Source organism: Puntigrus tetrazona, chromosome 11, assembly GCF_018831695.1.
Source record: "Puntigrus tetrazona isolate hp1 chromosome 11, ASM1883169v1, whole genome shotgun sequence".
Lineage (NCBI taxonomy): Eukaryota > Metazoa > Chordata > Actinopteri > Cypriniformes > Cyprinidae > Puntigrus > Puntigrus tetrazona.
Genome location: NC_056709.1, coordinates 20,977,752 through 20,990,193, shown reverse-complemented (window position 1 = coordinate 20,990,193; position 12,442 = coordinate 20,977,752). Strand labels below are relative to the sequence as shown.

Here is a 12,442-nt window from a genome sequence, read left to right as displayed (position 1 = left end):
AGACGGGCCAGTGTTTGTTGCACTCTGGTTGACTGGATGTTATCAATTCGGCTGTCTGTGGGAACTCTCAGATTTACTTTCACCTTACGTGACCCTCTCAAAAAGAAGTAGCAATCAGTGTTTCTGAAACTGTTAATGGTTAAAATGGCAGGACCAAGGACACGCTTGAGCACAGCTGTGCATATTCATCATCATTAGTTATAAAAAGTATAAATATTTCTGGCGATTATAACCCAAAGATAACAACAGGAATACTAACTGGTAATTGTGGCAAAACAGTAATAATAATATTAACAAGGGCTACATATTAGGCTACTATACTGATAAAAAAAAAATATCTGTGTTTAACTGTGTGTTGCACAACATCAACATCATCACCCCTTTTATTCTATTCCACGGATAATACCAATAATAATTGCATTCAGTTGCATGTTGCATATTAATTTCCCCTGGCCATGTTTGTGTAGCACTGGAGATCATATTCTATTCTATTTTATTCCAGTATTAGTATGTACAGCATGCTGCACAACAGTTTTCAATTTGGTTGTGTGGCTAATGATATTCTATTCTGTTCCATTCTGATAATGCGTATTCCGTTGCATGTCGCACATTAATTCTCCCCGCACATGTTTGTGTATCAACGGGGTTCCTGTTCTATTACGTTCCATTCTATTGTAACGATACGAACTGCGCGTTGCGCAACAATTTCCAGTTCGGACGCACGGCTATAGAGGTTTTTCGTGGCGTTGTGTTTTATTTTACTGTGTTTTATTTTACTCTGTGGCGTAGCCTGTCGCTTTCAAACATGCGTTGTGTAGTAGTCTGTATGTAGTAGGCACATGCTCTCGATCGGTCGTCTTCTACTATGGTTGTTTTCCCCCCTCGTCCTTATACGACCTACTGACCGAAAGCGCTGCTCCATATTTCTGGCTATATTAGACATTTGCGCATGAGTCACTCCCTTCAGTGTGTCTGCTCAGCCCGTCCTAGAACAGAGAGGGGTAGGATCAGGATTTTGGGTTTGGGTGACGCGTTTTAATCACGTGCCCTTATTTGAGAGCGCCTGGCGTACATTTCTTTCCCTTCTCGCCACTCCAGCAGCGCCCATGTCAGCCGGGCACATAATCAGTGTGCCATAAAGCAGTAGATGCTCCTTATCGCGGTGACCCGACGGGTTCACGTTAGTTCACAGGGTTCATCTGAGGAGAGGTCTCGGCCCCTCCTGTTCCCCCGAGACCCGGAGCGGAGCGAAACCTAAATGTTATTTATTTCTGTATCAATAACGGATTTCCATTCGCAGTCACCAGAGCCGACGGAAAGGTAGGGAACTTTGACTTTTCAAAGAAGTGAAAGCGATTTATTTAGGCGACGCGAACAGTCTTCAAAAGTAGTTCTAGTAGAGAGAAGCGTGCCTTGTTATTCCACTCATATGCGGCGCGTGAAGTCGCCTCTATGTATAAAATGGCGACAGTAGATGGGAGTGCTTAGTTAAAAATTTTGGTAATAGCCAAAATATTGCGCCGCGCGCTACACTTCAACTCGCGAGAAACGTCTAGCCGGATGGAGGTTACTAGTGCCTCAATACGAAGCGAAAGGGTTAACTTACCAGTTTGTTACAGTTTGTTACTCAATGTTCTCGTCTGCTTCCAATTTGATTATTCGCACGCTACAACGTGCCTATGTGATGTTACTATAGTCCGTCCGTTCCGGAGCGTCACGCGTAAAGATTTCTACTTCAAACGGGGGTCAAAATGGGACCCGAGTCTCGGATTGATCGCCGGCGAGGAGCACGGAAATATTGGCGCATAATCGATTTCCAAAAGTGATCTTTACGATGACGAACCCGAACCTTTCGGGGGTGCCCGTAGTTTAAAGCTGGCGCAGACCTAGACAAGCATGCGCTATCAACTGTTAATGGGTACAGAATGTACTCAAACTCGGATTTAACTCTAGATCATAACCCTGGCTCTGATACCACGCGTTATAAATCATTGTTTAGAATCGCAGGCTCGCAGGGTGCTTCATCTCAACTCTCTGCCTGGAGGCTCTCTACAGTAAACAGCACTTTCTGCTAAAGTACGCTACTTTTTAAAAGTTAGCAGGCAGGATGACATGGTAAAATGCGTCAGAAGGTCAGGATGCATGCTTTCTGTAGGTCCTTCAGCATGCAGGTTGTTTCGGGTGAATGTCTGTTCTCCAGTGGGAATAGTGTTCTGGTCTGCAGTGTTGTAATAAGGCAAGGCAATATTGCCTTTCATCCTGAATTTGAGCAATTAGGACACTAAAGCATTCCGAACATGACCTTCCCAAAGTATTTGTGCCCACAGACTAAAGAAAATGCAATTTGTACATACATGCACAGTTTGCCCTTTTATTACTGTGTCAGATTAGAACAGCGTGATGGCACAAAATGAAGGACCAAATGTTAAGTCGCTTGCGTGTGCACTTTATTGTATGTTGATTTCCAGTAAAAGCTGTCCGTTTATGTAATATTCCTTGAATTAAGAGAGAGAATTGTCTGCCTAATGCCTAAGCAGAATTATAATTGCGGAGGCTCTATGTCCTCTATCCGTGCTATAAAAGCAGTCAAAATGATTAAATTATTTATAATGAAAAGCTCACTGTGCATGTAATAACAAAAATGCCCTTCTGTGATATCTCACATTACCTTATTAAATTTGTAAATCTAAAGAGTGGATGAATGTCACGGAGTAACAGACAGAAATGAGCTCCACAATAGGAGTATATCCCCAAAACCTCCCTGAAAAGCCCGTATTAACCTTAAGTACTTTTTGAGACAAACTTTTGGCTTAACGGCGGAGTGTCGGCCATACAAGTATTTCAGCTGCTCCAGCTCGGTTTTGTATGGAGGAGCCTGGCATTCGCCGAGACCTGGCACTTGACTCAGTACAATTCATGGTGCTCCGCCATCTTTCTTTTTTGTAACTAATGAGTGTGTCGCACCGGTGATCAAACTCAGCACATCGCATCAATGATCATTTCTCCCTTATTTGCAAACTACTTTATTTCTTTCTCGTGCGAATTTCTAAATCTTTTCCGTGCTTTTTTTTTTTTAATGGGAAATTTTTCGTGCCGCAAGACTGGCGAAGTAAATCTAAAAACGCAAATAGCGCCTTTTGTAAAAATCTGGGGTGCTCTCTTCGTAAAAAAAAAAAAAATCTGCCATGATTACAAAGCGGAAAAAGGGACGGATCCTCATTTGTTTCCAATTTGTATACTGGCATAAACAAATAGCACAATCAAACAAAATATTTGGAGTTTTGTCTCTTTTGGGTTGGAGGGCTGCGAAAAATGTCCCCCAAGTGTGTGTTTTTTGGTGAAGAATAGAGGATTTAGTCCCCTCTGTGTGTTGTGGGCAAGGAAAGGGAAAGGAGAGGGGTTGCTATGGCAATGTTAACACATGAGTGGCAGCGCAGACTGGCCTCCCAAGAGTCCGTGCAGCAGTCACCGAGGTAAGGGGGGCAAAGTGGGCACTTCTGATGGCACCCAGCTTTCTGTAGTACTCGCATAAGGTTCATTGACTGGATTTAAACATAAACACGGGCCGCCCAGGAATAGCTGATGGTACAAACGCCTGTGTTGGTGGCATTTTGCTAATGAGTCACATCCTATAATGAAGGTGAACTGTAGGATGCCTCAGCGGCGCTTCGGTCTCTACATAATTAATGTGGACGTGTTTGACGCCGTCACTGATATAGCTTGCAAACAGCACGGTACAATGATGGCATGTAGTCACATGCCCATCTTACGTCCTGGCACACACATTCAGGAAATATTTCAATGGCATGCAAGCATTGAGGGCACTGCATATGGTTTCCGGCTTAGTGTCATATTTCCTTCGTAAATGGGAGCGCCATTGTGTAAAATGAAAAAAAAAAAAATGGTCACGACAACCTCATACTCTGACCTCCTTTTTTCTCGTATTTATAGGAATATAATTATTATAGCATGTGTGCACTGACCTTTGCTATGGCTTCTTGGCGTTAAACAAAAGTCTCATTCACGCAGCGCTTATGAAAGATGGTCATGTTAAAATTGACCGATATCCCTATAGGCTTATTCATATCAGCCTCGTGTAATAAAGCAAGATCCAGGCTGAAAAATAAAAGGACGTCATGATCGTGTCTGGGAGCACTGTGTATTTCAGGCGATTATTTCGGTTATTTTTATTTCATTTTTTTTCCTGAATGGTTTCCTCCGTCATTTAAAAGACAGCTAGGACTGGTGGAAAAAAAATATATACACATGGACACCACATTGTTTTTTATCAAAAAAAATTTATTTATAGTCTAATGAAAGGGAAGCTCATGAAAATTCAAAGAAGTCTGAGAGATTTAATCTGCACACTTTATCTGGTGCCAGTTTTTTTCATTGAGGGAGGGATGTTAGGATATATACGCTGCGATGACTTTACTACATATGGTGGACATTCACATTAACGGTCAATGCAAGATATTTACATAATTGTTAAAGCGGAACAGGAGGAAAAATGTGAACCGCAGATGAACTTTATCCTAAAATGCTCCCGCACTGCCTGAAGTGTGGAGGAGTGCACCAAAAAAGAAGAGGATTTAGAAGGGTGTGGGAGTGTGTGTGTGTGTGTGTGTGTGTGTGTGTGTGTGTGTGAGCATATGATCAAATAAAAGAGAAGTGGGTACAATGTGGCATGTCAGAATACAAACATACTCGCAGCTTCAAAAAATGTGACTGTTTATAACAATCTGTTTATTTTAGACCCCTTATCTTCATTTTTTTTTTCCTGAGCACATTTTGTTGCTGCGCAGAAAAACAGAGATTTTATTTCAGCGGCCTTATGAAAGATTTCCATGCTGAGAATCTATTGATATCTTTGCAGGCTTATTCAGCGTGGTCCCATGTAATAAAGGACGTCCAGCCTGGGATGCTTCGGCCTTTAATCAATAATGAGAGAGGATCTTTTATTATGTAAGGCCCGTATTGCCAGGCCTTTGGCCTCACACTGCATTTAATACTGTGCATCACTATCTCAAATGTTCAAGCAGAGCCAGCCTTATTAAATGTGTAACACGTAACATGATGTAATATTTTAGTTTCGAACTGCTCAAAGACGTAAATGTAGGTCAGCGTTGTTGTGCTAATTTTCAACTAAATCTACTGCATGCCTTGACTCCACAGGTTGCCAGGATAAAAAGGCCTCCGGTTTCTCTGCTAAAGCTACGAAAGTACTGAGGCACACAGTAGCAGGATAGACTGTTTTGTGTGAGACTGGTTCACCCCGGTGCTGAAACACGAGGCCTCTCTTTCTGAGTTCCCTTTTCAATAGCTCACTGTCTGGAAACCTCTTGTCCTGTGTCTAATCGCACGTCTCGGTTGCCAGATAAAGCATCCCATTCTTTGATGAGTGACCTGTTTTTTTTTATGTAACATTTTTGAACCATCTCCTGCTTGTCCGCTGCTAATCAGGCTAGTGGTTCAAAGTTTGGGTGGTGGAGTCATCTAGATATTAGCGAGTTTGTTGTGGTTAACTAGCATTTTACGATTTATATTAGAAGAAGCTGGAAAGCAGATTTTTGTTACCATCTGAGAGAATGGTACGTGCCCTCATTCATTCAGACACACTCCACAATATTTAACTCTGCTTGAACTCTATAACTTTGTAACAAAAATAAAACGAATGCGCGTTATAGTTGCTGCGCACATTTCAATAACAAAGATGGCTTTTTTGTATTCCAACCAAAGCTTTTATACACACACTTTTATGAGCAATGTTAATATTATTAAGCAACGTTTTGTATAATTTTTACTCAGAGACATCTGGCGCATTTTCAATAACCCCGATTTATGTCAGGGGTTAACATCCATTGATGAAATCTGAGTATCATAGACTCGTAAGCAGGCTGAACATACAGTAAATGCCCATGTCTGGATGCAGGGAACCAGGATTACAGCATAAGATGCTGGTGACCTAGTTTTATTTTTATTTATTTATTTTTCTGGCAGGAAGGCAGCCGTCATGAGAAATAAAAGAGTCAGTTGCAAAAGAGTACGTCATGGCCATGTCTGAGAGCACTGTGTATTTTAGGCAGTGTTTTTACTTCTGAATGGTTTAATCCTTTTTTTCTTTTTTTTTTTTTTAAAGACAGCTGGCAATATGGAAAAAATATACACATGGACACCACATTGTTTTTATTCCAAATGTATTTGTAGTCTGATGAAAGAGAAGGTCAAGGAAATTTAGAGCTAAACACTAAACAGAAGTCTTGGGTGGTTTAATTAGAATCTTTTGCAGATGCATAATGCATGGAAAAACAAGTATTATATTACTAGATTTATTCACCAGCTAGTATTTAGCTGAAATATTGAAACTGCTCTGACAAGATGAACTAATTTATGTGCTCTGCTATCAGCTTTTAAAAGTGGAGAAAACATGTTCTTTCACAAATCTTTTGCTAGTGCCATTGTTCTTTTTTATAGGTTCACACGTATTAATTAATTGATCTTATATTTATTGTTTCAAGTCGACTACGTATTTAGATATTTTTAAAAACAGACAGAAAAATGTGAACCACGCATGAACTTTATCCTGAAATGCTCCCTTACTGACTGAAGTGTGGTGTGTGGAGAAGTGCAACAAAAAGAAAACGATTTAGAAGGTGTGTGTGTGTGTGTGTGTGTGTGTGTGTGAGTGAGTGTGTGTGTGTGTGTGTGAGAGAGAGAGTGAGAACATGTAGAAATCACAGAGAACTGGGTTTGATGTGCTATGTAGGAATACAAACAATCACATTTTTGGGAAACAAACATTTTTGGAGTATATTTATAACAAGAAATTGTATCTTGCTATCTGTTTATTTAGGTCTCTTATAATGAAAACTTCTTACAAGCCCATTTTGTTTATTTTAGTTGCTCATAAAAATGAGATTTTATTTCAGCGCATCAGTACCACCAATGTTTCTGCTCTTAATAGTGAACTGTATTCAGGTCTGCTAGCAAAAGGTAAATAGAATTTTACCTTCATATTAGTGATTTGATTATAATAAACACTGAACAGTGGCTGGTCAGAGCTCTTCAATAAACCGTCTCTTTTTAGAAAAGTAGTTTTTTTTAATGCATATCCCATGCTGACATTAATTTTTTTTATTTTGTATCACGTTGTATCAAATTCATGTTTGTCATGTTTTCTCTCCTTAGGTTCTCAGGGAGTTGTTACTTCACTCCCTTTTACAATGGGAAGTCCTGATAGCTGAAAATTTCACCATTTTCTGGTTCATCACAGCTGGCTGATGACACCTCAACTCCATACAATTCCAGTATTTGTTTCTAACTCTTCACTCATCTGCACAATCCTATACTATGGCCAGCAAGAGGAAATCCACCGTTCCTTGTATGATTCCATCAAAAAGCAAGCACATGCGGGAGGACATCATACTAGGATGCTTACCTGAGCTCCTGCCCACAATACCCGAAGACAGCATCCTTAGTATCTCTTCAAAAGATGACGATACACAACGATTCCATGATCTCTCGAAAGCCGAACCGAAGACTTCATGCTGGGAAAGGGGAACATATAGCTGCCCTCTGTGCTGCTTTGAGTCCGGAGACTTGAACCTATTTCTTCACCATATGGACAACTGTCACATGGACTTTCATGCTCAACCAAACTTCTACTGCTTGCCTTGCAAGGTTTCAGCTGTGAAGTTTGAAGGCCTCGCTTTACATAACGCAAAATCACATCCTGAACTCCATGCAACACACAAGAGAGTTTCCTTGCAGGTTACCAAACGAGATGGGGCTACCACAGTGGAGCAAACTCTGTTTACAGAAAAGGATTTAATTGAATCCGGAATATCCATTACCAAGACACCCATAATGAAAATGACCAAAGGGGGGCACAAAAAAATTGTTGTCTCCCATACTGTTGAGGTACACCGGGCTGAGCCTAGCAGTGACAGGCCTGCAACTGTAACCAATGGCACTTCAGTAAGGACCTTACCCCTAACAACATCACCACATATCATCGGTGGCATTAGTGCCTCTCCGGTCCATAAAATCCCTAACATGCTTGGGATACCAGGGATGCATAACCGTGGTCCTCTGTGGAACTCTAATCCGTCATCGCTTGATTTGAACACTGATCTCCCAAAGGTCATGATCCCTCTAAGTAGCATCCCCACCTATGATCCAGCCATGGATTTAAGCAGTTTTCTTAAGACGTCTTTTGGTAAGTTCCCTTATCCTACCAAAGCAGAGCTCTGTTACTTGACAGTGGTCTCTGGCTTCCCAGAGGAGCAGATCAAGCTCTGGTTCACGGCCCAAAGGCTGAAGCAAGGGATCAGCTGGTCTCCTGAGGAGATTGAGGACACGCGTAGAAAGATGTTCAACACTATATTCCAAGCCACACCGAAAACGTCACGCAACCAGATGCATCACCCCATTTCCCAACACTGTGTTTCTGTCCAGGCCAACTCTTTGAGTTCTAACTATATACCACAGATACCAAAGGGAAGTGTAATGGGTTGGAAAGGAGGGGTCATAGTCAGCCAGCCTAGTGTGACCCAGGCCACATCCCTCAGCAGCAGCAGCAGCAGCCGCCAGTGGTCCAGACTCCACAGGTAAATATCCATCATGCTGTTGGACCTAAGGAAACTGGAAATGACTTATCTTCTCGGACAGCTGAGAACTGCAGTGTTGTAGGCAGAGGAGGTAGCGTGAGCAATCATGGACACACTGGAAAAAGTGAGACTGGCTTCAGCTCGTCCATTAAGACTGGCTTGCCTGCCCTTCCCAAGAGTCAAAACAACAGTTACAGTGAGGGCAGCATTATGACTCTGACAAACATAGTCAGGAAAATTGACTGTCATATCAATGACAGGAACACAAATTGCACCAGCAAATCCAACATCAGTCCAACTTCCATTTATGGCCAACAGAAGGCATCCAGTAATGCTAAAGAAAACAGCAACAGCAGCTTTGCCACCACCAGCAAATATAACAATGGAAGCACTTATAAAAGCACCAGCCACAGTACTATTTGCACTAAAAGGGAGGGAAACATCTTAGACCACACCAGCAAAAGCAACGCGGACACTAGTGTCATTTGTAGCAGCAGCAGCAACATACAAGCTGAACAATTTATACCACCCCTTACCCACAGCCTGGCCCCACAGCCTGGAAGTCTCATGGATCCATCGCTTGTAAAGAGCAAGGTATTACCTGAGCAACCAGTGACTTTGAAGCAAAGCTTTATCCATAACTCATTCCCAGATCAAAAGCAGTTTCTTGCACCCCAAGGTCAACCATACCACGTATGTTCTTTGACAGACTCCCAGTCTGCTGTGGGGGGATCATTTAGTAACATGCCCCAGAGCTCCCTTCAGTCTAACCCTACAGCGAGTTCATGTCTTCAGGAGGATACGAGTCAGCACTCCTCTCCATCACTTTCTGCTCCTCAGGAGCAACATTCTCCAAAAACCCTGCTGGGAGCACCTCAGGTCCAGACCACAAACTTTACTGCTGTCCACTACAAGGAACATGACCCCAAGCACTTACCTGCCTTAGACAAAGACTCTACGCAATCACATTTTGATAGAGAAAGATTGCACAGAAACATAGCGCAAAAAGAAAACGAGGGAAGAGTTTCTGAAAAGCACAGCGGAATTACGAATACATTTTACAAGGCTGACAAAAACGAGCATAGCAACCTAATTAACACACTACATACCTTCACAAAAGATAACACTAACAAGGCTAAACAAGGTATGCCACTTTTACGACAATATATACAAGAAGTGGACCAATGGGAAAGCAACAGTGACTATCATGAAGAGCCAAATGTGAGCCCTATGAAGATAAACGTAATAGCGTTGAACAAAGAAGAGAGTTTGTACAAGACCAACAGCAAGCAGCTAATCAGCAAGCCGTTGGAGAACTTTATCAATGATGGTGGTCCCAGCCAAAAGAACCAGTCTTCAGAATGGCACGAAAGCTACCTGCATGTACCGGTGGAGGCTGAGGAGCGTATTTCTGATATAAGTAACACTGAACCACATCAATCAGATAACCTTGTGGGGCTTGAAACAGAGCAAGTTAAATGCGATCTACGCCCGGAGCGGAAAATAATTTTTCAGAGTCTAGACTCTGAAACTACTATGCTGCCGATAAAGAAAAAATCAAAGGAGGCTATGATGGATTTAGACAAACCAACTACAGGAGAACAAGACTACTGGGAGATAAAAGATGAAGAGCATCAGCAACCAATGGGCAACCAGAGTTTGAGGGGGCATCAAGCGCAAGACAGTCAATCAAGGTAATGGCTGCAGACCATTGATGGACCATTGATCAGGTTATTTGAGAAAAATAAAAACAGCTAATTTTAAGCGTCTTCCCAAGAGACGCATTGTAGTTTTTCTAGCAACTGACTTGTTGATTCTTCAACTGCTGTCTACTACTCTTGGATTGTCACATCACATAACAGTGTTTAAGGTAATCAAAGTAGCGCAAATTTTAAAATTAGTTTAATTGGGAAACGTGAATTAAATTATGTGCATATTAACAATATTTGGCCTTTTGATCAACTTATTTTTGATTAGTCACTGCCACGCACATGATTATGTGCTTTATTTAAAAGGCTATTTTTGGCGTTAGTGAAGGCTGAGCTAATGAATTATAGATTTACTCAAAGTGTGTCTTAACGTGAATAAATGATGAAAATTGTGTGTAGCAAAGTGCCGGACTCTCGGATCTCTTGTGGAGTTCATGGTGTGATGCTGTTCGTTGTGTTTTGGCTGGTCTTACACATCTTTTTCCTCCCCAACAGGGACTGTCTGAGAGGAGAGCTTCTGAAAGTTTAAGGACTTCACTTCGTGAGGCGAAGAGGCCGAAGATCCCGTATTCATCCTGAACATTACATTTCTTGTTTTCTTTCAATATGACAGCCGATGAGATTGTAACACATTTGTGATGGTCAGTGGATTTGTTTTCTGAAGGTGGCCCAATCCAGAGAGTAGCCGCTACAAATGTAGGTCTGATTTGATTTAGGTAAATTCTGTGTAGGAAACTATGATGTATATGCTTGAAACTGCACTATTGAGGGTGTACTGGACGTTAGGAATGTCAGTTAGATATTGTGATACTTTGTAATATGTCAGATAATCAGCACTTCTGCAATGCCTTGGGTTTTACGATAGTCGTTGGGATATTCCAACCCGTTTTCCCTTCATGTCCAGATCAAATAAGTTCTCCATGGCTTATTTTTTCACACAACATTGAGCAGTTGGCGACAAATCATGCACTATAACTCGCTTTAGTGGTGTCTGTCTGCACACACAACAAATTGGCCAGACATTGCCTTAAACATCACCTTTCTATTTCTATGACTGGCTGCACAAACAAGCTTCTCAGCAACTGTGTTGATGTGTGTATAAATTGGGGGTTTGAAATCCCAACAGAACTGCTGCTATATCTTCGGAGGTGTTTTTTTATAAGCATTAACAAGACTATTATATGTGAAAAAAAAAAAAAAAAAAAAAAAAGAAAAAAAGATGTTAATTTATGGTGGAGAAAGTTTAAAACAGTGTGCTTACAATCCGAGGGGTATTACAGTTCTCATTGACAGTCAGATCAAGTGCTCTGCTAACTGGATATTCCCTGTGTTTGAGTTGGGCTACGATATATAAATATATATAGTATATATATATATATACACACACACACATTATGCATCATTTATATGCTGCTAAGTTCAGACCATCCAAAGTGAATAACAGGTGCTTTTCATCCCTTATTATTTGCATTTGTATCCAATGTGGTTTCTCTTTTAAAAGTTAACACATAAAGATACTATCTGGACTTACAGTATTACCTTCCCATCAGTTCCCATTGTGCAGGTCTGTCTAAAAGAACACAGTGCACTGGAGTGTTATCCTTTCTACACATTACAAATCTTTTGGTAATAAATGGAGAATGTCAAATTTAAGAACTGGCGTCTTGCATGCGTTTCATGCCATTGAAAGATATACACAACAACTTGGCAGAGACCAATTCTAAAGATACGTCCAACAGCAGATGCATGTGTGCTTGGATTTATGTTAATTGCAGCCAAAAAAAAAAAAAAAGACGCACATGCCAGCGGTCAACACACTGTCACGTAAATAAAGAAGGGCAGAAGAAAACCATCTTGAGAATAAATGATTAGAATACCTTCCTGAGCGCAAGAGTCACAGAGAGGTCCCGGGTGCACTTTTCAAAAGGAATGAAACCTTGCCTAAGACTACAGCTTGGCTAATACATCATACAGGCCATTCTTCCAAGACAAACAGGCAGGGTCTTTTTACGCTCCCCCTCTGAGTTCTTCCTGAGGCCTGTTCTCAAAGCAAGACTCAGTGCTCATTTCACACGGTTCTGGGAACACAGGAAGTTCTTCAACGCATTATTCTAAATGTAACGT

At 41.3% G+C, this 12,442-nt stretch overlaps 1 protein-coding gene across 2 annotated transcripts; it reads left to right on the top strand.

The window, feature by feature from the left end:
* Window positions 1-377: 377 nt before the first annotated feature.
* zhx3a (zinc fingers and homeoboxes 3a) lies at window positions 378-11,971 on the top strand. 2 transcript variants are annotated; one of them, XM_043252720.1, is made up of 4 exons: window positions 378-1,320; window positions 4,877-4,965; window positions 7,189-10,303; window positions 10,814-11,971. In XM_043252720.1, the coding sequence occupies exon 3, from the start codon at window positions 7,351-7,353 to the stop codon at window positions 8,611-8,613; it is 1,263 nt and encodes a 420-aa protein (XP_043108655.1). In that variant the 5' UTR covers window positions 378-1,320; window positions 4,877-4,965; window positions 7,189-7,350; the 3' UTR covers window positions 8,614-10,303; window positions 10,814-11,971. The 2 variants fall into 2 exon arrangements, with proteins under 2 accessions (XP_043108655.1, XP_043108654.1); XM_043252719.1 differs by lacking the exon at window positions 4,877-4,965.
* Window positions 11,972-12,442: the final 471 nt, after the last annotated feature.

Bases quoted from the DNA above. Each gene is read 5' to 3' on its own strand.
- zhx3a (XM_043252719.1), top strand. From the start codon at position 7,351: ATGGCCAGCAAGAGGAAATCCACCGTTCCTTGTATGATTCCATCAAAA.